The 26,011-nt window shown below is 42.9% G+C and overlaps 1 protein-coding gene across 1 annotated transcript in view; it reads right to left on the bottom strand.

Moving 5' to 3' along the window:
* The window catches only part of TBC1D22B (TBC1 domain family member 22B), a 1,162,021-nt gene that overhangs the window by 120,748 nt on the left and 1,015,262 nt on the right, over window positions 1–26,011 (bottom strand). The window contains exon 12 of the mRNA XM_044076529.1: window positions 19,364–19,459. Coding sequence (XP_043932464.1) covers window positions 19,364–19,459 — 96 coding nt within the window. The remainder of the gene's footprint in view (window positions 1–19,363; window positions 19,460–26,011) is intronic.

The raw sequence follows: 26,011 nt of genomic DNA, 5'->3' as shown, positions 1-26,011 counted from the left end.
ACAGTACAGCTGTGTACACTTACCATAAATGTAGATGTTCGAGTGTATTCACTGTTGCAGTCATTACATTTGGGTAATCTGCTGGCAGGTTGCCCTCAGTCGGCCTGAATTTCAAAGTCTTGGGTCCTGGTCAGTTGCTGTCTTCTCTTCCATGACGTCAGGTCGTCAGGGGTATAAAACATGCAGCAGATGCCATTTTCTTTAGTTTTTCTTGCCCCCGATGTCAGGTGCCCCCAAAAAGGTAGCAATATTTTATATATATATATATATATATATATATATATATATATATATATATATATATATATATATATATATACACACACACACACACACACATATATATATATATATATATATATATATATAAAATCTATAAACATGCATCAATATAAACTTTACCTTCATCTACATGCAAATACACCACATAGGTTGTAGAAGATATAGAAGGAACGATGAACTGTAGAATGACAAGGGGATGGCGGGAGGGTAACCTGGACTGCAACAGTGAATACACTCGAACATCTACATTTATGGTAAGTGTACACAACTGTACTATGTTCTTCGTGTTTTACTGTTGCAGTCATTACATTTGGGTAGAATCCCAAAGCTATGGTTGGGAGGCTGAAGCTAAACAGCATTAGGTGCGGCTATAAGGCTCTGCAGCACTGCAGTGGCAAAGCCTGCCCGGGACTTAAGAGTAGAGAGGCAAATGGTAATGCTTTGTAAAGGTTTGAACAGAACTCCAAGTAGCAGCCTCTAGAATGTCTTTGGTTGATACTCCTCTGAGAAAGGCTGCTGAAGTGGCTGCAGCTCTGGTGGAATGAGACCTAATGCCCTTGGGCACAAGTTTACCATGGTGTGAGTAGCAGAAACGGATGCAGTGGCTTATCCGCTTTGAAACTGTCTGCTTTGGGATAGCCTTTCCTTCTGATCCTGCAGCATATGATACTAATAATTGCTCAGTTTTTCTTAGTGCTTTTGTCCCGCTCAAGTAGAATCTTAGCTGTCTGTGTACATCCAAGGAATGCAGAATTCTCTCCCCTTTGTTCTGCGGATTTGGATAAAAAGTTGGCAGATGGATTGTTTGGTTAAGAGCCACAATGGAAACCACCTTAGGCATAAAAGTAGGATTTGTCCTCAGAGACACCCTGTCTGGGTAAAATATGATAAAAGGCTCTACGGCCATGAGGGCCTGTAGCTCTGAAACCCTTCTTGCTGAAGTAATTGCTAGTAGCATGGCTGTCTTCCATGATAAAAACTTTATTTCAGTGGCAGCGGCTGATTCAAATGGAGGCAGGGTGATCTTTTCCAACACATAATTGAGGTCCCGTGCAGGTAATGGTGATCTTCTAGGAGGCCTTAGGTTTTTGGCTCCTCTAAGATACTGCTTTAGTAAGGGATGAGAAAAGATTGGTGGCTCTGTATTGTAATGAGCCAAAATGGCAGAGGCATGGATTTTGATTGATGAGAAAGATAGGCCTTTGTCAAGCATCTCAGTTAAGTACTGTAATATCTGAGGAATATGTGGTTCTGCTGTATCAGTTCTTTGTGCTTGATTCCAAGCACAAAATCTCTTCCATTTGTCAGCATAAGATTTTCTAGTACTAGGCCTTCTGGCTTCCAAAATGACATCCATCACAGCTTTACTGAGAGGTGTTGTTGGTATGATTAGCCATGCTGCCAGGTTCAGAGTCCATAGTTGATTGTGCAGGATCGGATTGTTTTGCTGGGACAGTAGTTGTGGTCTTTGAGGCAAGGTCCAAGCTGGGTATTGAGACAAGTTCCTTAGGATTGGGTACCAGTATTGGCGGGGCCAGTCCGGAGCAATTAATATCATCTTTGGCTTCTCTTGTCTGACTTTTTGGAAGACCTTGGGTAGAAGAGGCAGAGGAGGAAAGGCGTAAACTGACAGGTTTTTCCAAATGAAAGATAGGGCGTCCACTTTCCATGCTTGTCTGTGTGCAGAATCTTTTCAGTTGATAATTTTGAGGAGAGGCAAATAGATCTATGTCTGGGCTCCCCCTGATCAGGCAAATTTTGTTCCTTTAACCAGGCATGCCTCCTAATCACAGATCCAGTAACTGCGGCCCTGCAGGAGGCCTCTAAAGAATCAAAATCACATTGCAAAGTATGCTTTCTAATTTGTTCAGCTGCATGCAATAATTCCTGCAATTCTTTATTTTCTGCACATTCTGAAATCGACATCATTTTCTGTTTCAGCAATCCCATAACATGTTGTTGGTACTTAAGCATATGAAATTGACAGTTTAAGGCCCTGATTGCCAAGGTTGCAGATGTATAAACCTTTTTTCCCCATATGTCCAGCGCCCTGGAATCTCTGTCGGAGGGGGAAGGGTTTTTTTTGCTGTTGAGGCCTTAACTCCCTTAGGACCCTGTGAAATAGTTTCAGGATCAGCAGCAGGGTTTCTAAATAAAAATTTATGAGAGTCAGGGACCCTGTAATACCTGTCAGGCTTACTGGGAGCCGGGGGTAAAGAGTCAGGGGTCAGGCTTGACTCTGAAAAAACATCATCCACAATGTCTAACACAGGGGGAATGGCTAAAGGCTTGTGCTGAGGGAGAAGGAGGAAATCCCTGAGCCTCTTTTTTGATTCTGAGAAGTCTTGACTCTCCCAGTGAAAATGCTCCCTCAAAGTATGCAAGGTTTCTCCAAATGAATAATCCTCAGGAGGAGATGCAGATGGAATAGACTCCTCAGCATCAGAATCCTCATAGGGAGGTAAAGATAATTCCTGATCAGAAAAGGAATCAGAAGAAATAGAAACCTGATCTGAAGATTCATAGTCAGTGTCTTGCCTAGGCCTCTTATCTGGAGGGGGGTGGGTACACCCCTGATCAAGGTAATAAGGTCTTCAGCCATTTTGATCATCTGTTTTTTATGCATACAGGCCTGTGCACGTGGCTCAGGCGTTATTTTTTTTTTAGTTTTAGAAGGTGTCTTTGCCTTTGCTTTTGCAGCTTTCGTCGGTTTGCTGTAAAAATGTTGAGGTCTGAACACACCCTCAGAAGCCTGTGCCTGCTCAGCGGCTCCAGACCCATCTGAGGGAGATACATACATCAGTCCAATACCTTGAGTATCTTGCAGCATGCCTGACTCCACATGGGTGTCGGTAGAGGCCTGCGACTCGAAGGTAGCGGGTATCAGGGGCTGCAAAAGCACCTCACTGAGTACTGGCAAACCGGCGACTGGCTTAGGAGAAGCTTCGTCGGTTTTGGATCTCGACTGCCTTTCTCTGTCCTTTTCTTTGCGTTTTTTATGTACTCCAGTAGTCGGATTGCTATCCGATGATATCTCTGGGTAGTTAAATCTGTTGCCAAAATACTTAGATGCAAAAATGTACCGATGCTTAATAGTGCGTTGGTTAAATCTAGCACAAAACCGACAGCCAGGCACGTTGTGGTCAGGGCCTAGGCAAGGAATACAGTATAAATGGAAATCCTTATGAGGTATTTGCTTCCCACAAGTAATGCAATTATTAACTTTTTCTGATATCGGTAAAAAGCAAGAAAAAAGTTTCCCCAACGGGGTACTTAGCTTTATTGAAGACTTCGGTTCTGAAACTCAAACGCGAATATTTCAGTAGTCGGCCGGCCAGCACTTGCGAAATGCTTCTGCTTTGGGCACCGGGCGGCAAGAAAGACTAAAGAAAATGGCGTCGGCTGCATGTTTTATACCCTTGACGACCTTACGTCATGGAAGAGAAGACAGCAACCGACGCAGGACCCAAGACTTTGGAATTCAGGCTGACCGAGGGCAACCTGCCAGCAGATTACCCAAATGTAATGACTGCAACAGTGAAACACGAAGAACATCATACGGTCGATATTTCAGAAGATCGATCTTTCCAAAATGTTAAAAAAAAACAAATAAATAAATAGAAGACATTACAGCAGGGGGGCAAGCCCCCATGTGGGGGACTGTGCCCCCCACACACCCCTACTTAAATATACCAACTCCGAGATTGCGCTACACTGACAATACAGTGCAGAACGGGAAGTTCTCCTATTCCCTGCTGTAGCGCGATCTCGGAGTTGGTATATTTAAGTGGGGGGGGCGCAGGGGGGCTTGCCCCTGCTGTAACATCTATTTGTTTTGTTTTTTTAACATTTTGGAAAGATCGCTCTTCTGAAATATCGACCATATGGTGTTCGATATTTCAGCCAGTCGATCTTTTCATAGGTAACCATTAAAACATAGTACATAAACAAGACAAACTTATTTTGTTTTTATATTGTGAAATTTTCTGCTTTTTTGTAATGATTAGTTTTGCTTTCTCCTTTCCATAAATACTGCACCATATTAAATTTCTTTTTTGTTCCCATGTCCATATTTCTTCAGATATCTCCCGCTCCGCCTGTTTCTCCTTATTTTGGGGACTCATGGTTCCACTATGCTGTGACATAACCCGTGTTAGACTTTCTACACTAAATCCTTCACTTCGCCGGTATTCCACAACTTCAGCATCTATTTAACTTCTACTTTACTAATCTTCTGTTCTACGTTCTCCCTTTGTAATATCATTTTTTGCATTGTGAAATTTTCCATATCTGGGTGCCTCTGCCTGTACTTCTCTTATTTTTATTTATTTATTTTATTCCAGTTTGGTGACCGGGGAGGTCCACTGGGCTCAAGAGCCCGTTTTCAGTGGAGGCCCGGGGAGAAAAGCCCCACAATACAATATTACATCACATAATGATAATGCAAGTAAGAAATACAAATAAAAATACAAAGAAAATTTGATTTACATACAAAAGGGTTGAGTTTCCAAACAGCTGATAAAATGCAGTCAAGTAGGTAGTCCTTCAATTAAGCAACTAGGATGTTAAAGAAAATTGTCCTGGAGGATGAGAGGCAATAAGCATAAGGTTGGATGTAGATATTAGTTACGTTAACAATGTATGACTATGAGAGAAATTACAGAGGAATGAAGGTTAGCCAGGAGAGAAGGAACAGGGGAGCTTGGGAGGTATAGAATGAAGTGTGCAGTTACATTTTCTGTGAGTATGCAGGTAGGAGTGGAGTTGTGTTTTGAAGGAGTGTAGGTTGTCACATGTCCTCAGGGTAGAGGGAAGGGCATTCCATTTTTTAGCAAGGGAAAAGGAGAGTAAAAGCTGACCAGCTGGGCGCTTGGGTTTGTGGACAGAAATAAGGTTTTGGTTAGAAGATCTAAGGGTTCTGGGGGGGTATATGGTTGAAGAATATTGGATAGTGCGGTGCAGCGGGTGGGTTGAAATATTAATTTGTGGGCTGAGACAATTTGGAGGTAGTCTAGTTGACTGGGGAGTTCAAGCCAATTTAAAGTTTGTAGGGAGGTGCAGTGATGAGAGAGGGAATTTGCCTTGGTGGCGAATTTGGAGATTTTATTGTAGCATACTTCCAGTTTGAAGGTTAGGGTGGAAGATAGATTCATAAGCAGAAGAGCACCATATAGAAGAGATGGGAGGAGATATGTAGTGGCCAAGGTATGTTGAGTAGAGGGGGAGAGGAATTGATTGTTTCTGTACAGTAGGCCGAGTTTTATGTGGGTTTTCTTGATGTTAAGTTGGATGTGGGTATTGAATTTTAAGTGTTCATTGATGGCGACCCCTAGGAGTTTAGCGGAGGGAACAATGTCAATGATAGAGTTGTTAAGGCTTGAAATTTGAAATGAGTTTTTTTTCAGTGGGGGTGGATTTAGAGTAAGTGAAAAGAAGAATCTTAGTTTTGTTAGCGTTAAGTGAGAGGTGGTTTTGGTGCATCCATTTTTCAGTGGTTGCGAAGGTGGTTTGAGTTAGAGATTGGAGTTCTGTAAAGTTGGAGGCAAAGCAGATCAAAGTTGAGTTGTCTGCGTATTGGACAATTTTGGTATTGGGAATAGCTTTGTGGAAATCATTAACAAAGATGTTAAATAGCAGGGGGCCAAGTATGGAGCCTTGGGGAACTCCTGTGGGGGGTGGGAAGGAAGCTGGAGGAGGCTTGGCACCATTTCACGGCTTAGGACCTGTCTGAAAGGTAGTTGGAAAACCAGGATAGAGTTTTTGGGGAGATGTTGAGGTTAGGTAGATGGTTGAGTAGATGGGAGTGGGAGATGGTATCGAAAGCTTTAGATAAATCTAAGAGAACAGATGAAACTAAGTTACCAGAGTCTCGAGCTGAATTGACTGAGTGTAAAAAGGAGAGAAGGGCTGTGTTGGTATTATGTCCAGGGCAGAAGCCGTGTTGGGTAGGAGAGAGCAGCCGGTGTTCGGTTAGGAATGGCATGAGCTGCAGGTGTATGCACTTTTCAAGAATTTTAGAGATGGGTGAGAGGATGGCTATGGGGCGGAAGTTGGAGAAGTTACAGTTTTTTGCCACCTTTGTGGAGTGGAAGAATAAAAGCAGAGCGCCATAGTATGGGTACATAGGACTCGAGAAGTGATCTATTTATCAGGATGCTGATAGGGAGAGCAATACTGTCGGAGGCAATTTTTAAGAAGGAGGAGGGGATGTTGTCAGGGGCATTGGTGCAAGGTTTGAGTTTGGAGAGAAGATTTTTATAAGGTGGGTGGATACAGGTTTAAGTTCAAAGACAGGGGGTGAGGGAGGCGAGCATGAGGACACTTGGGCAGAGGGGGGTGGGGGATGTTGTTGGGGAAGGTTTTGGTTAGCTCAGCAATAGAAGAGGTGAAGAAGGTATTGAATAGTTTGGCAATTTCTTGGTCAGATTTGCTAGTATCAGGGCAGGGGTTGTTTGTTGTATCAGGCTTAAGAAGAAAGTTAATAGAATTCCAGAATTGTTTGGGGTTTTTTGCATGATTTATTTGTAAATGGTTGTAGTAGGACTTTTTATCTATTATGACATGTTTTTTTGGCTAGGTTTCGTAGCTGTTTGTATTTAAGTAAGAATTCAGGTTGTTTATGATGGAGATAGCTTTTCTAAGATTTATCTCTTTGTTGCATAATTTTCTTGGTTTCTTTAGTAAGCCAAAGGGCAGTCTTGGTTTTGACTCTTTTAGTTCGTATTGCAGCTAGGGAGTTTAGGACAGTAAGGAATTTGGAGTTGAAGAAATCAATGGCTTCATCTAGGGGTAGGGTTTTTAGTGGGTTCCAGTTAGTGATTTTGAGGGAGTCAGAGAAGGTGGAGGGGTTAAAGTTAGTTAAGTTACGAGTGTGTAAGAGTTTGTGGGAGAATGAGGAAGAGGATGTAGTTCTATGGGTGAAGGCAGGGAGGTGGTCTCCTAGTGGGTAGGGAATGACACCAGATGTTGTGGTTCTGTTAGGATGAGACACCAGGATCCAGTCTAGGATGGAGCCTGTGAGGTTAGTTTTGTTGGGCCTAGTGGTAGAGTTAATAAGGTGCGTGAAATTGAAAAAATTGATTGATATGGTGGGATTATGGTCACTGATTTTTTGCCAGTTAATATTTATATCTCCCATAATGTAAGTTTCATGTTTAATATTTGAGGAGGACCAAGAGAGGATGTCTTCCAAGGTATTGGTGTTGCTACCAGGAGGAATGTAAAGGGAGATGATGCTGATACTTTTATGGTCATTTAATTTTAGAATGCCAGTTACTAGTTCGGCATTATTAAATGAAGGGATAGGATTTGGGAAGGGAGTGATGGATAAGTGATTGGAGTAGATTAGTGCTACACCGCTACCTCTTTTATATAGGCGGTCAGATAGGAGAGATTGAAATCCGGGGAGAAGGAATTCAGTGTCGGTTATGTGTGGTTTTAACCAGGTTTCAGAGATGGCTACAATGTCAGGTGAATTATGGTTTAGCCAGGCACGAAAGAGGGTAATTTTATTAGCTAAGCTTTGGGCGTTGATGGTGAGGAATTTGAATTCAAATATCTTTGGACCTGCTTTTTTGTACTGATTAGTTTGTCTTTCTCTTTTGTATAAATATTGCATCATATCAAATTTCTATTTCTTTCCCATGTCCATGTTTCTTTTTCATACCTTTCAAAAACCTCTAGGTTTTGTTCTTTATATTCTCACACTTCCTCAGTTGCTTCTTTTTCCAAAGAGTCAAAAGTGAAGCTTTTAACATTTTTTCTTGTGCAAGTATTTTTCTTTCCTCTATTATACCTCAATCTTTTTGAATATTTTCTATATGGAAATTCTGGGCTTCTTGTATAATATTAACAATACATAATTTCTTTTTTATCCTCAGCAGGCCACTTTATCTTTACGGCTCTTTTTTGGCCTGTCAGTTTCTGTGGACTACTATGTTCTTCAACAACAAGGGGGGCATCCTTCTCCTGAGCCTGGCTTAACCCCATTCTAGGAATGTTTCTAGTCCTGGCACCAGTATACATACCAGGATTGGGTACATTTTTAGCTTGGGACTTGTCCACACAACTGTCTCTTTTTTTATTTTTTAACCTACTTTCGTCCATGATGCATGCTATATAACATACAATGCATACATATCAGTGTTGTCTTGGTGAGAATTTACAAAAACAGGGCCTACCCTGTGGAGGTACTAACCAAGACTTGAGGATGAAGTCAATTCCAGCAACATTACTCTCCTTTGCTTGCTGATTTTATTATTCCTCCATTCGGACCCCCCCTTTACTTTGTATAATGTACTATTTTTTATGAGTTTTTTCACCACGTGACAATAGCACCCAGTAATTTTGTGTGGTTTACTTGTTTTATTATGGTGGTGTTGGCACAGATGATGGTGAATAGTGTTGTTTTGAAAGAGATGTATTTTGGGGTGAAAAGCAGTAATTTTGTTTTATAGGGTTTAGAAGTAGTTCTGAATTATTCAAGCATTTTTCAATCAATGAAGGAGGATTGTTTTCTTAAGGTCTTGGGAGTTTAGAGAGAGATTTGGCAGAGAATATTGGGGTTGAGTTATCAGTGTACTGAACTATAGTAGCATTTTTTGTAATAGTGTAGAGATCATTGATAAATATGCTGAAAAGTATGGGGCCTATTATAGATCCTTGTGGGGCACCAATACTTACTGACAAGAAGGTGAGAAATAATTTTTCCATTTCACTTTTTATGCTCTACTTAAGATGTAGCTATGAAACCAATGCAGTGAAGAGTTGTAGAACCCTAAAGATGAAAGTTTATGTAAGCTTTTCTGGCAGAAGTCAGTATGAAAAGCTTTTGATAAGTCTAGGAAGATGTTGGAAACTATGCTTGACATTTCTGTGGACATTGACACTATTAACGAAATTCAGCAAAGCAGTAACTGTGCTATGATGAGGATGGAAACGGTGTTGGGTTGAAAACAGAAGCCTGTTATCTATTAAATAGTTGATATGTTGTTTATGAATACATTTTTCTAAGATTTTTGAAAGGGGAGATAAAATGGCAATTGGCCTATAGTTTGAAAGTATAAATTCCACCCTTGTGTAGTGAAATAATGAATGATTTTTTCTATAGCAAGGGGACTTTATTTTCAGATATGGATTGATTTATCAGAACTGAAACTGGATATGCAAAAGCCTCAGTTGCCACTTTAAGATATTTGCCAGGTACGTTGTTGGGCGAGAGAGGTAGCTGGAGTAGGCTTTAATTTTTTTATGGTATCTGTCAGAACCAGAAACTAAGACATATCAATGAACATTATGTGGCCGAGTAGGGACCTCAAGTGACTGATTAGTCACCTGGTTGGTGAATAACTGCATTGTCTGTTTAAAGTGAGTTTTAAATTGGTTGGCTATAGTATTATTTTGTTTCTGTGTGTTTGGTCTTGGCCACATTGCTTTTCCTGGCTTTAACAGTTTACTGACTGAGACCCAGAACAGTTCTTGAGTACTAGTATGTATGTTTTGATTGCTTGATTAGTAGGTTTTCTTATCTTTGGTGGTAAGTTGTTTATTAGGTATTTAACGTGTTTATATGTTAGTAAAGTAGAAGCTGTTTTAGTTTTTGTCCAGATCATCCAGGCTTTTGTTAATTTGCTAAGGACATTCATGGGGCAAGGGATGCTTTGACTCTTTTTATTCCTATGGTGGCTTGTGTGTTCAAGAATACCTAGGAAGATTTTGCTGAAATCAGAGGCAGCATCATCTATGGGGAGTGTCTTCAGTGACTCCCAGTTAAGGAGATGCAGTACATTAATAACAATGTCTTCAAGAAGAGCAAAACATTTTCTTACCAGGCTGTAACAATGTATTTTGGGGCTGCTGTTTTGGTACCTTATGGTGAAGATTAGTAAATGATCACTTAGGGTTTCTCACAGAGTTCTATGGGATGATATTTTACTTGGAGAGGATGTTAGGATCCAATTGAGGGTTGACTGACTGTGACTTTATTACATCTAGCTGGTGTGATTATAAGTTGGGTGAACTTATACAGATGTATATTATTGGTTCATAGGTGTTTGCCAGGTAACAACCACAAGGGTCTTGACGAGTTCTAATATCCTTGATAAGTGTAAGCATGGGCTTGGAAGATGAACAATTTACAGGTTACCCGCTTACATCAGAGACATAGATGCCACACCAGGGATGAATTTCCGGCTTCCCATCCAATTGTCCAAGTTGCACTTGAATTGGATTAGGGAGGAACTCTGCTTCACATGGTTGGGGAGCCTGTTCCATATACAGGGTAGTCTCTGAGACACATACAGTGGACCTAAAAAGTTTACATACCCCTGTTAAAATGCCAGGTTTTTGTGATATAAAAAATGATACCACAATAAATCATTTCAAAACTTTTCCCACCTTTAATGTGGCCTTTAACGTGTACAATTCAATTGAAAAACAAACAAATCTGTTAGGGTGAAAATATAAAAAATAAAAAAAAAAGTTTAATAAGCTGGTTGCATAAGTGTGCACACCCTTAAACTAATATTTTGTTGAAGCACCTTTTGATTTAATTACAGCATTCCGTCTTCTTGGGTAGGAGTCTATCAGCATGGCACATCTTGAATTGGCAATATGTGCCCACTCTTCCTTGCAAAAGCGCTCCAAATCTGTCAGATTGCAAGGGCATCTCTTGTGCACAGTCCTGTTCAGGTCACCCCACATATTTTCTATTGGATTTAGGTCTGGGCTCTGCCTGGGCCATTCCAAAGCTTTAATTTTCTTCTGGTGAAGATATTCTTTTGTTGATTTGGATGTATGCTTGTGGTCATTGTCATGTTTAAAGGAGAAATTCCTCTTCAGCTTTCTAGCAGACACCTGAAGGTTTTGGGGCAAAAGTGACTGGTATTTGGAACTGTTCATAATTCCCTCCACCTTGACTAAAGCCCCAGTTCCAGCTGAAGAAAAGCAACCCCAATGCATGATACTGCTACCATCATGCTTCAACGTGGGGTAGTGTTATTTTGGTGATGTGAAGTGTTGTTTTTGTGCCAAATGTACCTTTTGGAATTGTGGCCAAAAAGTTCAACCTTGGTCTCATCAGACCATAATACGTTTTCCCACATGTTTTTGGGAGACTTGCTGTATTGTTTTGCAAATTTTAGCCAGGCCTGGGTGTTTTTCTGTGTAAGAAAAGGTTTCCATCTTGCAATCCCACTCCGTAGCCCAGACATATGGAGAATATGGGAGATTGTTGTCAACCAGTACTTGCCAGAAATTCCTGCATGTCCTTCAGTGTTGCTGTAGGTCTCTTGGCAGACACCCTGACCATTTTCCATCTTGTCTTTTCATCAATTTTGGAGGGACGTCCAGTTCTTTGCAACATCACTGTTGTCCCATATTTTCTTAACTTTTTGATGACTGTCTTCACTGTGTTCCATGGTATATCCAATGCTGTGGAATTTTTTTTGTACCCTTCTCCTGACCGATACCTTTCAACAATGAGATCCCTTTGATGCTTTGTAAGCTCTCTGTGAACCATACCTTTTGCTGTAGCAGGCAACTGAGTAAATGTAAGGAAAATCCTACTAGGACAGCTGAACTTTATTTGCCGTTAATTAGAGTCTCTTTAATTGATGGAAGGTGTTTACCCAAGAAGACTGAATGTTGTAATTAAATCAAAAGGTGCTTAAACAAAGTATTAGTTTAAGGGTGTACTTATGCAACCAGCTTATTGTACTTTTTTATTTTTTATATTTTTCCCCTAACAGATTTGTTTGTTTTTCAATTGAATTATACAGGTTATAGGTCACATTAATGGTGGGAAAATTTTGAAATAATTTATTGTGGTCTCATTTTTTGATATCACAAAAACCTGGCATTTTAACAGGGGTGTGTAAACTTTTTATATCCACTGTACCTATCTCTCCAGCAGGTCCTATTTATACCACAGGCAAAGTTTAAGTCTTTGCAACAGGTAATTCTGGTACTGTTTGTTTTGTGGAAATGCAGGAGGTCCATCAGAGTGGGGTCTGACAATGCCCTATATGCCGGGCATAGATCTCCCCTCAAAAGCCTGTGGGAGACAGAAAAAGTACAGTTTTGTACCTACCATAAATGTAGATGTTCGAGTGTAAACACTGCTGCAGTCATTACACTTGGGTTATCCTGACGTCAGGCGGTCCCGCAGTCGGCCAGAGTTCCAAAGTCTTGGTTCGGTGTCAGTTGCTGTCGCCTCCTTCCTGACGTCAGTGCGACAGGGGTATAACAAGATAAAGTTAACGCCATTTTCTTCAGTTTTTCTTGCCCCAGATGTCAGGTGCCCCCAAATAGGTAGGCAATACAAATTGCTAGTAAAAAATACAAAAGAAAAGCAAACAAACATTTTTAGTTACCAGCAAATACTCCCCATAGGTAATAAAGGGCATATGCCCTAGGTAAATACCAGAAAGTAAGAGGGGAAGGAGTGAGGGTAACCTGGACTGCAGCAGTGTTTACACTCGAACATCTACATTTATGGTAGGTACAAAACTGTACTATGTTCATTGTGTTACACCGCTGCAGTCATTACACTTGGGTGGAATCCCAAAGCTGAGGTAGGGAGGCTGGATCTATAAGGCATTAGGGGTGGCTATAAGGCTGTGCAGTACAGCAGTGGCGAAGCCAGCTCTGGATTTGGAGTATAAAGGCAAATGGTAATGTTTGGTGAAGGTATGCACAGAACTCCATGTTGCTGCTTCCAAAATATCCTTGGTAGGTACTCCTCTGAGGTAGGCAGTTGAAGTGGTTGTTGCCCTGGTGGAGTGAGATCTAATGCTGCTAGGTACAGGTTTCCCATGGTGGGTATAGCAGAAACGTATACAGTGTCCTATCCATTTAGAAATAGTCTATTTTGAAATAGCTTTTCCCAGTGCTCCTGCAGTGTATGCTACCAATAATTGTTCAGATTTTCTGAAGGCGTTGGTTTTGTCCAAGTAGAAGCGTAACTGTCTGTGAATGTCCAAAGAACATAGTAGTCTCTCCCCTTTGTTCTGTGGTTTTGGATAAAAAGTTGGCAAGTGAATAGTTTGGTTTAGAGCCACACTTGACACCACCTTTGGCATAAATGTAGGGTTGGTTCTTAAAGACACCCTGTCCTGGTGGAAGATGAGGAAAGGTTCCACTGCCATTAGTGCCTGTAATTCTGAAACTCTTCGTGCTGATGTTATTGCCAGTAGCAGAGCAGTTTTCCAATAGATGTATTTTAATTCTGCTGTGTTAGCTGGCTCAAAAGGAGGTAAAGTTATTTTTTCCTAAACAAAATTCAGGTCCCAAGTAAGTGTTGATGCTCTACGGGGCGGTCTTATGTTTTTAGCCCCTCTGAGGTATTGTTTGAGCAAAGGATTAGAAAAAATTGGTAGATCCGTGTTGTAATGAGAAGAGATAGCTGAGGCGTGGATCTTGATGGATGAAAAAAAGAGAGGCCCTTGTCCAGCATCTCAGTTAAGTATTGCAGTATCTGAGGAATGTTTGGGACTAGAGGGTCAAGGCTGTGAGCTTGGTTCCAGGCACAGAATCTCATCCATTAATCTGAATAGGCTTTCCTGGTGCTAGGCCTTCTGGCCTCCAAAATGACATCCATAACAGCTTTGGAGAGAGGCATTGTTTGCTTGACTAAGGAATTTTCCATGCAGCTAGATTTAAGGTCTTTAGCTGGCTGGGAAGTATCTGATTGTTGTGCTGAGTCAGCAACTGTGGAATTTGTGGTAAAATCCAGGGTGGTTCTTGTGCTAAGTTCTTTAAGATTGGGTACCAGTGCTGGCGTGGCCAGTCTGGTGCAATCAGGATCATTTTTGGCTCTTCCTGCCTGGCTTTTATGAGTACCTTTGGAAGGAGAGGTAAAGGGGGGAAAGCGTATACTTGTAGTTTTTTCCCGCTGAATGAGAGGGCATCCACTTTCCATGCTTGTGAATTTCTGTAATTGGCAGTTCTTTGGGGTAGCAAACAGATCTATGTCCGGGCTCCACCATTTTTGTGTTATTATTCTGAATATTTGTGGGTTCAGTTCCCATTCGTGTGGGTCCATAATGTTTCTGCTTAGGTCGTCTGCCAGTGTGCTTTTCTCTTCTGGCAGGAATTGTGCTTGCAGATGAACTTTGTAGTTTAGAGCTGTGTTCCACAAAGTCATGGCTTGTCTGCAGAGGGGGTAGGAGTGAGTGCCCCCTTGCTTGTTTATGTACCACATAACTGTGGTGTTGTCTGTCTTTAATAGTAATTGTCCTGGATGCAGTAGGTCCTTGAAAGCTATAATAGCATTTTGTACAGCTAGCATCAGAGACCACTCGTAAGGCATCAGAATAACTCTGCTTAGCCTGTCTGCTATCATGTTGGATTTTCCCGGAATGTGCGTCACCACTAGAGACTGTTGGGAAGACACTGCCCAATTCCACACTCTCATGGCCTCTCTGCAAGGGGGGTAAGACTTGGTTCCCCCTTGCTTGTTCAGGTACCAAACAACTGACATGCTGTCTGAGTGAATAGAGAGCTTTGGAGTGCTTGTAACGCTAACAGCACTGCTCTCATCTCTAGGACATTGATGTGTAAAGTGTACCTCGTGATCCTGCCCCATGCCTTGGACCGTTCTGCCCAGATAATGCCCCCCCACCGTATCTGGGAAGCGTCCGTGGTCACTGTGGCAGCAGGAGACAGGGGAACTAGATTCCTCCCCTTGTCCAGGATGGAGGAACATAGCCACCAATGGACATCCTGTCTGCATTGCTCTGTGAGGAGAATTGGGTGAGAGAGAGGTAATTTTTGAAAGGTCCACTGGACTGAAAGGAGCCACTGGAGGATCCGCATGTGTAGCCTGGCTAAGGGTACTAGCAAGATGGTCGCCACCATGGATCCCAATAGCTGAAGAACTAACCTGGCTTGGACCTACTTCCGGGGCAATACAGCCTGGACTTGAGATTACAACACTGTTAGCCTTTCTGGAGGTAGAAAGGCCCTCATTTGAACAGAGTCTAGCTCTGCGCCTATAAATACAACATGCTGTGAGGACAGCAAGGCAGATTTTTCAAAGTTTAATGTAATTCCTAGCCTTTGGCAAAGGGTTATGGTGGCTTCCCTGGCTTGAATGAGTAGATGCCTGGTGGGGGCGGCAAGGAGCCAATCGTCTAGGTAAGGAAACACCTGGAATCCTAGACGTCTAAGGTGAGCTGTCACCACTGCCAAGCACTTGGTAAACACCCTGGGGGCTGTGGTGAGACCAAAGGGCAGGGATCGAAACTGGAAATGACTGGCTCCCAGCCGGAAGCGTAAATGATTCCTGGATGCTTGAAGAGTGACCATTCGGAATTTGGACTTCAGGACGTAGTGATTCAATCGGCTGAGATCCAGAATGGATCTCAGGTCCCCTGTTTTTTTCGGCAACAAAAAGAGTCTTGAGTAAGTTCCTGATCCGAACTGGTCTGAGGGGACCGGTTGGATGACTCCTTTTCTTAGCAGCTTTGATACCTCTAGTGGTGCTTGATCCCTTTGACTGGGTGGAACGTCTGGGATTTTTTTGACTGGGGGAGGGGGTGAAGCAAAGGGAATGGTGTAACCTCTGGTGATTATTCGAAGCACCCATCGATCCTGAGTGATGCTCTCCCAGGCTTGAGGATGCCTCGAAAAACGGCCTCTGACTGACTCCGGAATAGCTCAGTCGGGCGATCCCTCAGGGATGCTGATAGGAAGATCCGCGAAAGGAGTCGCGGTCTCCCAAATTGCGGGGGCCTCCTCTGCCCCTAGGACGGCATCTTCCAGAATAATTCCCCCCCTCCTCTGCCTCTGGAGGGGGGCTCACCATGAGTGGCTGGCAAAGACTTTTGTGACTTCTTGAACCACATCTTCCGTCTTCTCTGAGCCTTGGGATAAGGCCTAGAGGGAAGAGAAAACCGGACCCCTATGGCAGATAAAGTCTTACCCTCCTGCTCACATCTGGTGAGAGTGTCTTTCACTTTGGGTCCACAAAGAGAGGACCCATCGAAGGGGGCGTCAGTGAAGGAAGACTTGAAGGCCTCCGCGAAGTGACAGGTGCATCCAGGCTTGCCTCCTAAGAGCCAAGCCTGAACTAGCTGCCCTACTCACCCCTTCGGCCGCATACGATATGAGCCTCATGGACGAGTTTGCAATGGAACCAAGGGTAGACAACTGGGCGTTAATAGTCTGCGCTACCGCCTCAGGCATGTTACCCGTCAAAGTATCTCCAAACTCTTTGAGGAGATCTCTCTGGAGCCGAGTAAAGTGACAGAGGTAATTCAGTGACCGCAGTGTAAAGGTCGCTGAAGACAGGGTACGCTTCCCATAACGATCCATACTCCTGGACTCCTTGTTAGGAGGATGGACAGAGGAAGAAGCCTCTGCAACTTCTTGCTGAGTGGCTGACGCCACCACTATGGCATCTACAGAGACCCCTTTTGTCAAGAACTCTTTTCTTGGGGGGAGCAGACAGGAACTTATTTGGACTGGGCACCGGTTCCACGGAATCAGGGTGCTCCCACACCCTTCGACAAATCGGGTCTAAGAGTTCATCGAAGGGTGGAGACACCAAGGAGGCGGAAGGTTGAGCTCCAAAGGCCTTGAGGAATACCGACTACTCCTCAGGGGGGTGCTTGGAAGGACAGTCGCCTCTCTGCCTCAAAATCTCCAGGATGTCGGAGAAGGAGACATCATCGGAGGACGACTTAGGGGGCCCCTCTGCATCTTTGAGGTCAGTATCCGAGGTGATGGACTCGTCTTGGGAGTCTATGTGCTTCCTCTTGCACAACTTTTTCCTGGGAGGCTCCTCAGGCACAGACTCTGAGGGGCCCCTCAGAAAGCTGGGGACTACTCATGGGGGTGTCCTCAGGCCTTTGAGCTCCGCTGTCCACAGATAGAGGGGCGTCAGAGGCTCTAGCCGGGGTGTATGGGGACGGAGTGACCGATCCAAGTGATGTCACTGATGACCTGGCCAGTGCGCTCCTCATGGCCTCAAAGGCGGGTCCCCCCAAATCCGAGGACTGACCTGTCTCCGAGATCACAACTGGAGTCGGGATCCCCCTAGCCGAAGCGCTGAGAGGGAGACTCGGGGCCGACAGAAGTCCCGATGCATCCCCCTCGGGCCTGACCGAGGAAACCTGAGTGCCGAAACCAGATGATGGAACCGAAATGGTTGGAGCCGACGACGGCTCCAATAAACCCGCCAGGGGTATCAGAGCCGGCGTAAAAACATCACTCGGCGCCGAACACTCCGGCTCCGATGGCACAGAGGTGCTCGAAGGAGGAATCATCGGTGCCGACAAGGGGGTAGGCTCCGGGGCCGACTGGGTCAGAGCCGAAAACAATTTGGCTAACAACAGCGACTGAAGGAGCCTCTGGACCACCCTATCCACGTCCAAATCAGATAACCTAGAGGATTTGGAGGCAACTGAAGGAGATGAGGATCTCCTACCTATGGAATCCTGTCTAACACTGGGTGACCAGCTCTGAATTGGCTCCAAAATGATTGGAGCCGAGGTCGACTCCAGTACCACTGATACCTCCTGCGGCCCCGAGGACAATGGAGCCGAGGAAGCAGTATCCAAACCAGAGCTCTTGTCCTGCGGCTCCGAAGCCAACAGAGCCGAGGAGGTTGTAACTATTTTCAAAATCTTCTCCGGGGGCTCAGAGGAACTAGATGGAGCCGGAGATCGTTTCTTAGTTCTGGTGGATTTAGCCTTGCCAGTAGAAGAAGCAGACTCTAGATCCTCTTCAAAAGAGGGCTTGACCAGGCCCTTCAAAATTAGTTTATTTTTTCTTTCCTGCAGCACCCTAGAGCTAAAGGAATGGCAGACACTGCAGGATTCTTGTAAATGAATCGCACCAAGGCAATAAACACAGATGGCATGCCCATCTGTGATCGACATTTTATAGGCACACTTAGAGCATTTTTTAAACCCGGAGGGTTTATGCTCCTTTTGTTCTTTAGACATGTTCACTAATATCCAAACACAACAACAACAGGTGGGAAGGCGGAAACACTACAGAGACTCTAATTTAAACGTGCCTTAGGGAACACACTGAAAACGATACGAAGGAGAGGACTAGGTCCCTCTAAATTAAACGGGCCTAGCCCGCCAAACACAAGGGAAACCACGCACACTTTCCACAAAACTAAGCAACAAGCTCAAACACACTCAAAACACAATATAGCTATGAGAATAGCTTTTAATCTGACAGAAAGGTATCAAACTTTAGAAAGTTTAGTCAAAAAATGTACTTAGCCACAGCCAAGCTCGAGACCATGTCCTAACTCAACGAGCGGCAAACGAGATCTGGGGGTTTGGGCAAGGTGCATCCTGGGATACCGGTTAGCCCAGCCAATTAGAGACTTCGTGCTAGAAAATAGTCGGCCGAGTCGGAGCCGATTATCGGCTCCGAACCCATCAGTAATGAATGTAGGCGAGATAGGACGACATGACATCCTGGCATTTTAACAGAGGTGTGTACACGTTTTATATCCACTGTAGCCATGACTGCATTTAGCTTTAGCAAGGTTAGTAGGATTTCTGAGTCAGAGAAAGGTGTGTGTGCGTGTGCGTGTGTGTGTGTGTGTGTGTGTGCGTGTGTGAGATATCTAGTGTGTTATGTAGAAAATATTGACATCCCCCAGCTTTTTCATTGGCTCTGTCTAATCTGATAATGTTACAGCCTGATGAGGAAACTTACTGCTAGCTAACTACTAGCATGCAGTCTACTTCTCTGTTAAAGCAGCACAATGCACATGAGGCCCCAAAGAACTACGCTGTATGTTCTTCACAGTCTCTCAGAAGACGGGAACTGGTGCATAATGAGGATGAGTCAATGATACAGTACAGCACAGCAAACAGGACAATGTTCCTTTCAGTCATTCTTGACCCATCTTTATGTCACTCAGATGGGTACTGATGACCGAGCTATTGTATCAGCTCTGATTTCATGACTGTCTGAAAAGCTAAACAGTTCTTCCCATATCCCCTAAGCCCTAAAAAATGTGGTCTACCTATGTGGAACAAAAAGCACATCGAATGGCAAGCATTTGTGTGCATGCAGTAAGTGTTACAGAACAAATTTTGATAGACTGTACCTGAAAATCATGTTCATCCAAGATTTCCTTCCTCCATTTAATCAAGAAAGCGGCACAGACATAGAGATGGAAATTAGCAAATCCCTCAGGCTCAGACTGTAAGAAAAAAGGTAGAAATGCTTTAGATACCTCATATTTTCAGTTTAACACAAGCAAGCAATTTCTACGTTTTGCATTGCATATCTCACCTGCTAAGTTGTATCTGAACTTGCAGTATAAGACCAGAATTTTTTTTTCCATTTTCCAGTGAACTACAATTCTAAAAACATTCAAACTTACAAATACTGTAACTCACCTTTGGACAACGTGAGTTGATTTATTTGAGCTTGTCATTCCTCAGTGGACTACAAACTTAAGGGCTGTTCAGTCTACAAATGCTGTAACTTACCCAAAGGTGATGCAACTTTGGAGTCGGTTATAAGTACCGAGGGTTTTTGCGGGCTGCTGAGGGGGCTTGCCAACATGAAATATACTTATAGATTTGAACCTGTTTGAAGGAATGGACTTGTGAGATCATAGGTCACTGCAAAATGGCACAATCAAGTGTACCATAAGCATTTTGTTGCATTCAACAACGAATGTATTGTGATCTCAATAATGCACCACTTAATATTCAACAAATCTTTATGTTTCATTCCAAACATCATATAGTATGTGACAAAACAACATCAGCTCATGTACGAAGGGCGCCTCCTTGGTGGGTGTATCCTCTCTCCTGTTTTAATTCAGTACTCTCTCTCTCTCTCTCCAACCCCGCTCCCCCCGTACTCAGTACTGTACATGTTCATGCACACTGTGATATCACATGTTGCATTAGGAGGACAGACCAAACCCAAGTCACTCCCCCAAGCACTTACCAAGTACGCATCTTGTAAATCAAGAAGAAAGAAACTGATCTGACAATTTAAGAGGTATAAGCCAGGACATACTTACCCAAGTAATAGTGAGACAATACAGCTCTTTGGAATCCCCTTAGCACAGGTTAACTCCTCCCTATCCCAGGATACTGGCATAATATACAGTTAAAATGTGGAACAGCCTATGCAATCTTTTTTTTCCAAATAGAAAACACCTTTATTGAATAATCACTTATGACATAGGCAATCACATATCTATATAAATGAAAACAAACCATACTGACATATTTTCAGTGGCAAACATTATACCTCACATATAATCTTCTATATATTCACTGTCCATTGAACATTACATAACTCATTCAAATCCTGCCTTCCCTTAAACCTTATTCCTCCTCCAAGACATTATTCTGCATATCTTTTTCCCATAATTTGCATTTTTCTATGTAGTTTGCTCCTACTCTTTTCTAAAGATGCCATGTTCAGTTCTTTTATCTCTGTTACTATTTTCACTACTTCTAATATGGTTGGATTAGACTTTGATTTCCATTTTCTTGTAACTGTTTTTTTTTTTTGACAACTACCAAAATTACACTAAGCAAGTCCTTACTATGTCTAGGCAATTCTGATTCTGTATCACAGCTCAAAAATGAAAGTTACATATTTACCATAATGATAGATCCCACCTGGTTCAACCTGTGGGTTATCGGATCCGACACGGGTCAAATCTTCAGACTTCTGACTCAAGCTTTGCCTCCCTTACCCACAATCCCCCGCTCCTCAAATGGCCACTGAGATCGAGTTTGCCCCATCTAAGACTATCTCTAAGCTACAAAGCTCCCCAAACAAAAGGAGTAAGAGGGACTCTAAGAATAAGGAGAAAACGCCCTCCATTGCTCAATCATCTCTGACAAGGAAACTCATCATAGATAACCCACGCGGGGGCAGGGGACTGAACTACACGGAGCTAGACAACACGGATCTATTGTTATGGTAAGTAAATAATGTTCATATCTGATGATGTCTTCTCCATCTGGCTTCAACCTGTGGGGCAGAATCCCTGCCATGTAAAAATCCTCGGAAGGAACTAAGGAAGGATATTCCACAACCCAGTGGAGCCCAAAGAAGCCCTGGATCTTAACTGAATACTCAACTTGTCATGAAAAATAAGCATACCTCTCAACCTGGAATCATCAAAAATCTATTCAAAGGCCCATGAAAAATAGGTACGCTTGGCCAAACATCTGTATGCTGATTAACATAAAATGTTCATGCATAATTATGTAATCTTGCCCATTCCAATGGAATTGTGGGATACCAACTTTTAAATGCAAACTGAAGAACAGAAAAATATTAAACAGAATAGTGTTTTATTTATATTAGTATTTGAACTTGTATCAAACTTGTGCAAAACTAAAATACAAGTCTTTTTTATAAAAATAAAAGTAACTGCTTAACACTCCAAGTCAGTATCTTATAAGTACAGTTTAGGCTTGCTTTGTGTAAGCAGAAATTTCTAAATATCATTTAATGCACTATTATCCAGTATCATGTACGTTTCTGATTCCCAAATGTTGCCTCTTTTACTAATTTTAAATACATTGCCCATTTCTAGCTCTTTACATGCCCCCCCCCCCAAAAAAAAAATCCATTGGATTCCCTGACATCAAAGAAGAACATTTTATTTAGCTCATTTATTTGCCTTTGTGGCACATCAGGAATTGAGGCAGACACGGCCGATTAATAGAGTGCTTGATGGCACACAGCTCGCTTTGGCATGTGAATGAGAAACAGAGAGAGGAGCCATGGACTTTTGTCTGGGCTCAGCCTTGCAGATACAACGCCTCTCCCAGACCTTTTTCATTTAATTCAACATAGCCAACTACCTTGGCTCCAAATAGCCGACATAGGCACGGGAAGGCCTTTCAGATTTCTGTGCATGTTCCTGAGGACACTGCTTCTGAAATGTTTCAAAAGACACAAAGCACATGGCTGGAGAAGGCTCAGTCCAGTAATACAGGTGAAACGGAGATAAGCAAAGTTCAATTTAAAATCTTAGTTTATCTTCAGTTGCCATAACATTGGATACACTGGACATGATGAGTCATGATAACTAAAAAGAAAAGTCAGGTCAAATAACTTGAGTTATACTAGAGAAAAACAGCAGGCATGTGGTTGAAAAATAATTCATACTATTTGCTTTGATGCAGTATTCTATGGGGGTAGGAAGCATATAAACTAAATTTATGCAGCTCGCACAACAGTAGCGGCATTAGGATGCAAAGCGTTTGCTTTTCTCTGCTTTATGACAGATGTTTATAAATGCTCAATATACTTAAGTGCACAGTAGCCGTTTGAAAATCTATCAAGAGTATTCCTGTAAATGAATAACAAAGTCCGTCTTAACAGAGTTGCACTGGAAAACAATTGGCTTCAGAAAGAAATATATTTTTTGAAACCAGATATGCCCTACTAAGGGCATCAACCAATTACAGAAATGCTAGAGTGGCCACCAATTACTACTGCGCTGACAATGTGTCCACTTGAACTTCAGGAAACAAATAATTGCAGTGCATGTTCCAGCAAATGTAGGCAGTCTGACTGAAGACAGCCCTGTGTATCTGGCCGTTTTGCAGTTATTTAATACTACTGTATAGTCTGCCTAATTCTTCTCTGGTGTCCCCGTTTTTCTACTCTTTCAGCAGTGGGGCTTCTCTTCATCTTATTTATTCTAGAACCCAAGGCAGTCTTGTCCTTGGGCTTGTGCGACGCCGTTAAGTGGGAACCTACTCCATTTATGAACACTTTTCTCCCTGATTTTGTAGTTTACTGTTCTCCATGTTCAATGTGCTACATCTTGTTCTTCAAAATTATTTTAAGCTTGAACAGTTTTCCAAACTGCAATCTGTGATATGCATTTCATATTCGCTTTTAGGGCAATGAGCATACAAAAAAGCTTTTGCCCTTCAATAGGTTTACAGTGTTTGTTTGTTTGTGTCTATCGGCTTTTCCCGGTTAGGGGTCGCCACAGCGGAACTCCGGTCCGCTAATGACAGGTTTACAGTGCAACGACTGAAAAAGATAAAGTGGCACAGTTTATGAAAGGGTAAGAATGGGCAATTTAAAAATCAACTTAATGGTTCACTGTGTGTGTGTGTGTGTGTGTGTGTGTGTGTGTGTGTGTGTGTGTGTGTGTGTGTGTGTGTATGCTTAAGCATATTTTCTCCCAACAAATTCAAAAATCAGTACATAAAACTAGAATTGTTTCTATACACTAGATGATTTCCTGTCTCCTAACCAGGAAAGCCACAGAAGTACCAGACACATTTAACACAGCTGCCATATCAGCCACATCTGCTCAATAGCTACTAAGCAGCCTTCAAACAACTCTAAATAAAGTATCTAGATTTATCATTGATACCCCAAACCAGCATCACTGCTTCTGGATATTGAGCTTGCCATACATTCCACAGCATAAACATATTTGCAAATAGCTTTTAGTTTTCCATCTCAGAAAAAGCTGTAACACAGGTCCCATTAAAAAAATAACTATATTGACAATTAATTGTAATGAAGACTGCTATACGTGTAACACTTTTTTTTAAATTCCTTTTGGACGTCAAGTAAGTAAACCTTCTCATCCTGACCTAGGAATGGAAAGGAATGGATATGGATTCCATCGTGTGCTGCGAACACAGGTGGACGGGCGCTGAGCCTGGGTGGGCTGTCGCTTCCTTCTGTAGAAGTTAACTAACGTAACTTAAATAAAACTGTGCGCAGTGCACACACAGTACAGCTCCAGTCCAGAGTCTGCTCCCTCACTGCTGATGCTAATACAATCCAAATTACAGACACGAAAGTCTCTGAATGAGCCCACAAACAGGCAGTCCTCTGCTTCACAAAGCAGATGTCATCACACACGCCCATGCACGTTGATGACGTTGCAGGATACACTGACGATGCGTGGTGACGTCAGCCATTACTTAATAAAAATGGAAAAAAATCAGAATTGAAGGGGACCACTCTGGAATTCATGGCACCCCAATATTCTGACCTCAAAACTGGAAAATACGGTACGGTTGAGAGGTATGGAAATAAGGGAATGGTGGCCCATCCAAATACCACTTGCACAAACTTCACCCAAGGACATTCTGGAAAAGAAAGCCATAGAAGTATCCATAGCTCTGACAGAATGACCCCTAGATTGGCAGTGTCTTACCTCTCAAGGCATATGTAAAAGAGATGCAGTCTGACAGTTACTTGGATACAATCACTTTAGACACAGGTGTGCCTAACCTAAATCTTGAAAAGGAAACAAATAATTTACTGGATTTTCTAAAGGCCTTGGTTTGGTCCAAAAAAAAAAAAGTATGAATTGTCTATGCATATCCAAACAATGACAAGGCCAGAAGGGTGCTATTAGGATCCTGGTCGCTTTGCAGTGGGCTGCCTTCTAGAGCCTTTTTGCAATCAGAGAACTGGGGGGTAAGCATACTGGAGTCCCAGGGACCAAGCAAAGAGCACAGCAGCACTGGGCGACTGCCCAGAGGAGGGACTAAGGCATAATAGCTGCGGCACTTTGTGATGGATGGAGAGGCAAAGAGGTTGCAACATGGAGTGCCCTAGCACTGGAAAATCTCAGCTTCAACTCTCGGACATAAAGACCACTCATGAGGAAGCAGACTGTTCCTGCTGAAACTGTTAGCCAGAATATTGGACTTCCCCAGAATGTGCTTAGCAACCAGAAATGGCGGAGATGAAATCGCCCATTGCCAAACTCTTATGGCCTCTCAACAAGGAGGATAAGAACATGTTCCCCCCTGCTTGTTGAGATACCAGATTGTATTGAAATCACACCTCTGGGAAAGGTATCCTGAAAACCCCGTAATGTGAGGATGAAAGTCCTCATCTCCAGAACACTGATGTGGATGTTAGCCTCCTCAGAACACCATGATCCTTGAAATGTCCTCCCCTCAAAATGCCTCCCCACCCAAGAAGGGAGGTGTCTGTGGTGACCATGTCTGAAGGAAAAGGGGAAAGAAACAATCTGCTGTTGGTCACTAAGGGGGACTGCAATGACCACTGAATTTGATCATGACACTTTTGTCAATCTTACTGGAAAGTCCAATGGATGAGTTAAGAAAGACCACTGTACTGCCAGGGTCCACTGCACAGCTTTCATATGGTAACTAGCTAGAAGGACCAATCCTGTTGAACCTACTATGTGGTCTAGGAGTTTCAAGACTGCATGAGTTGGAGGCTTCCAAAAGTGCAAGAACTTACACTACCTGAGACTGAAGGCTGATCACTCTGGAACTTGGGAGTCTGTCAATTTGACTGACAGTATTCAAGTGGCAACCTATGAATTCTAAAGCCTGAACAAGTTACAGATTCTGCTTTCGATAATTGACAGTAATGCCCAAGCAGTTGCATAACTGGAGTAAGGTGTCGATGCCCATAACCTGTAATGCTTTTCTGGGGGTGATAAGGAGCCCATCATCCAGTTAAGTGAAGACCTGGAAACCCTGCAGTAAGAGCCAGTATGTGACCACTGCCATGCATTTGGCAAACACCTGTGGGACTGTGGTGAGACCAATTGGCAGGGCTCTGAACTGGCAGTGATCGGCTCCCAGACGGAAGCACAGAAACCTCCTGGAGCACCTCTCATCTTTATATGATGAAAATTATCTTTGAGGTCCGTCAAGAACATCCAATCGTTCTTCCTCAACAGAAGTAGAATGAACTGCACCTGACCATCTGGAACGTGATCTGTTTCACAAGGGGATTCAAT

This window comes from Protopterus annectens, chromosome 7.part0, assembly GCF_019279795.1.
Source record: "Protopterus annectens isolate FY-2018-M chromosome 7.part0, PAN1.0, whole genome shotgun sequence".
Classification (NCBI taxonomy): domain Eukaryota; kingdom Metazoa; phylum Chordata; order Ceratodontiformes; family Protopteridae; genus Protopterus; species Protopterus annectens.
Note: the sequence above shows the minus strand (reverse complement) of the source record. Positions and strands in the feature narration are given on the sequence as shown.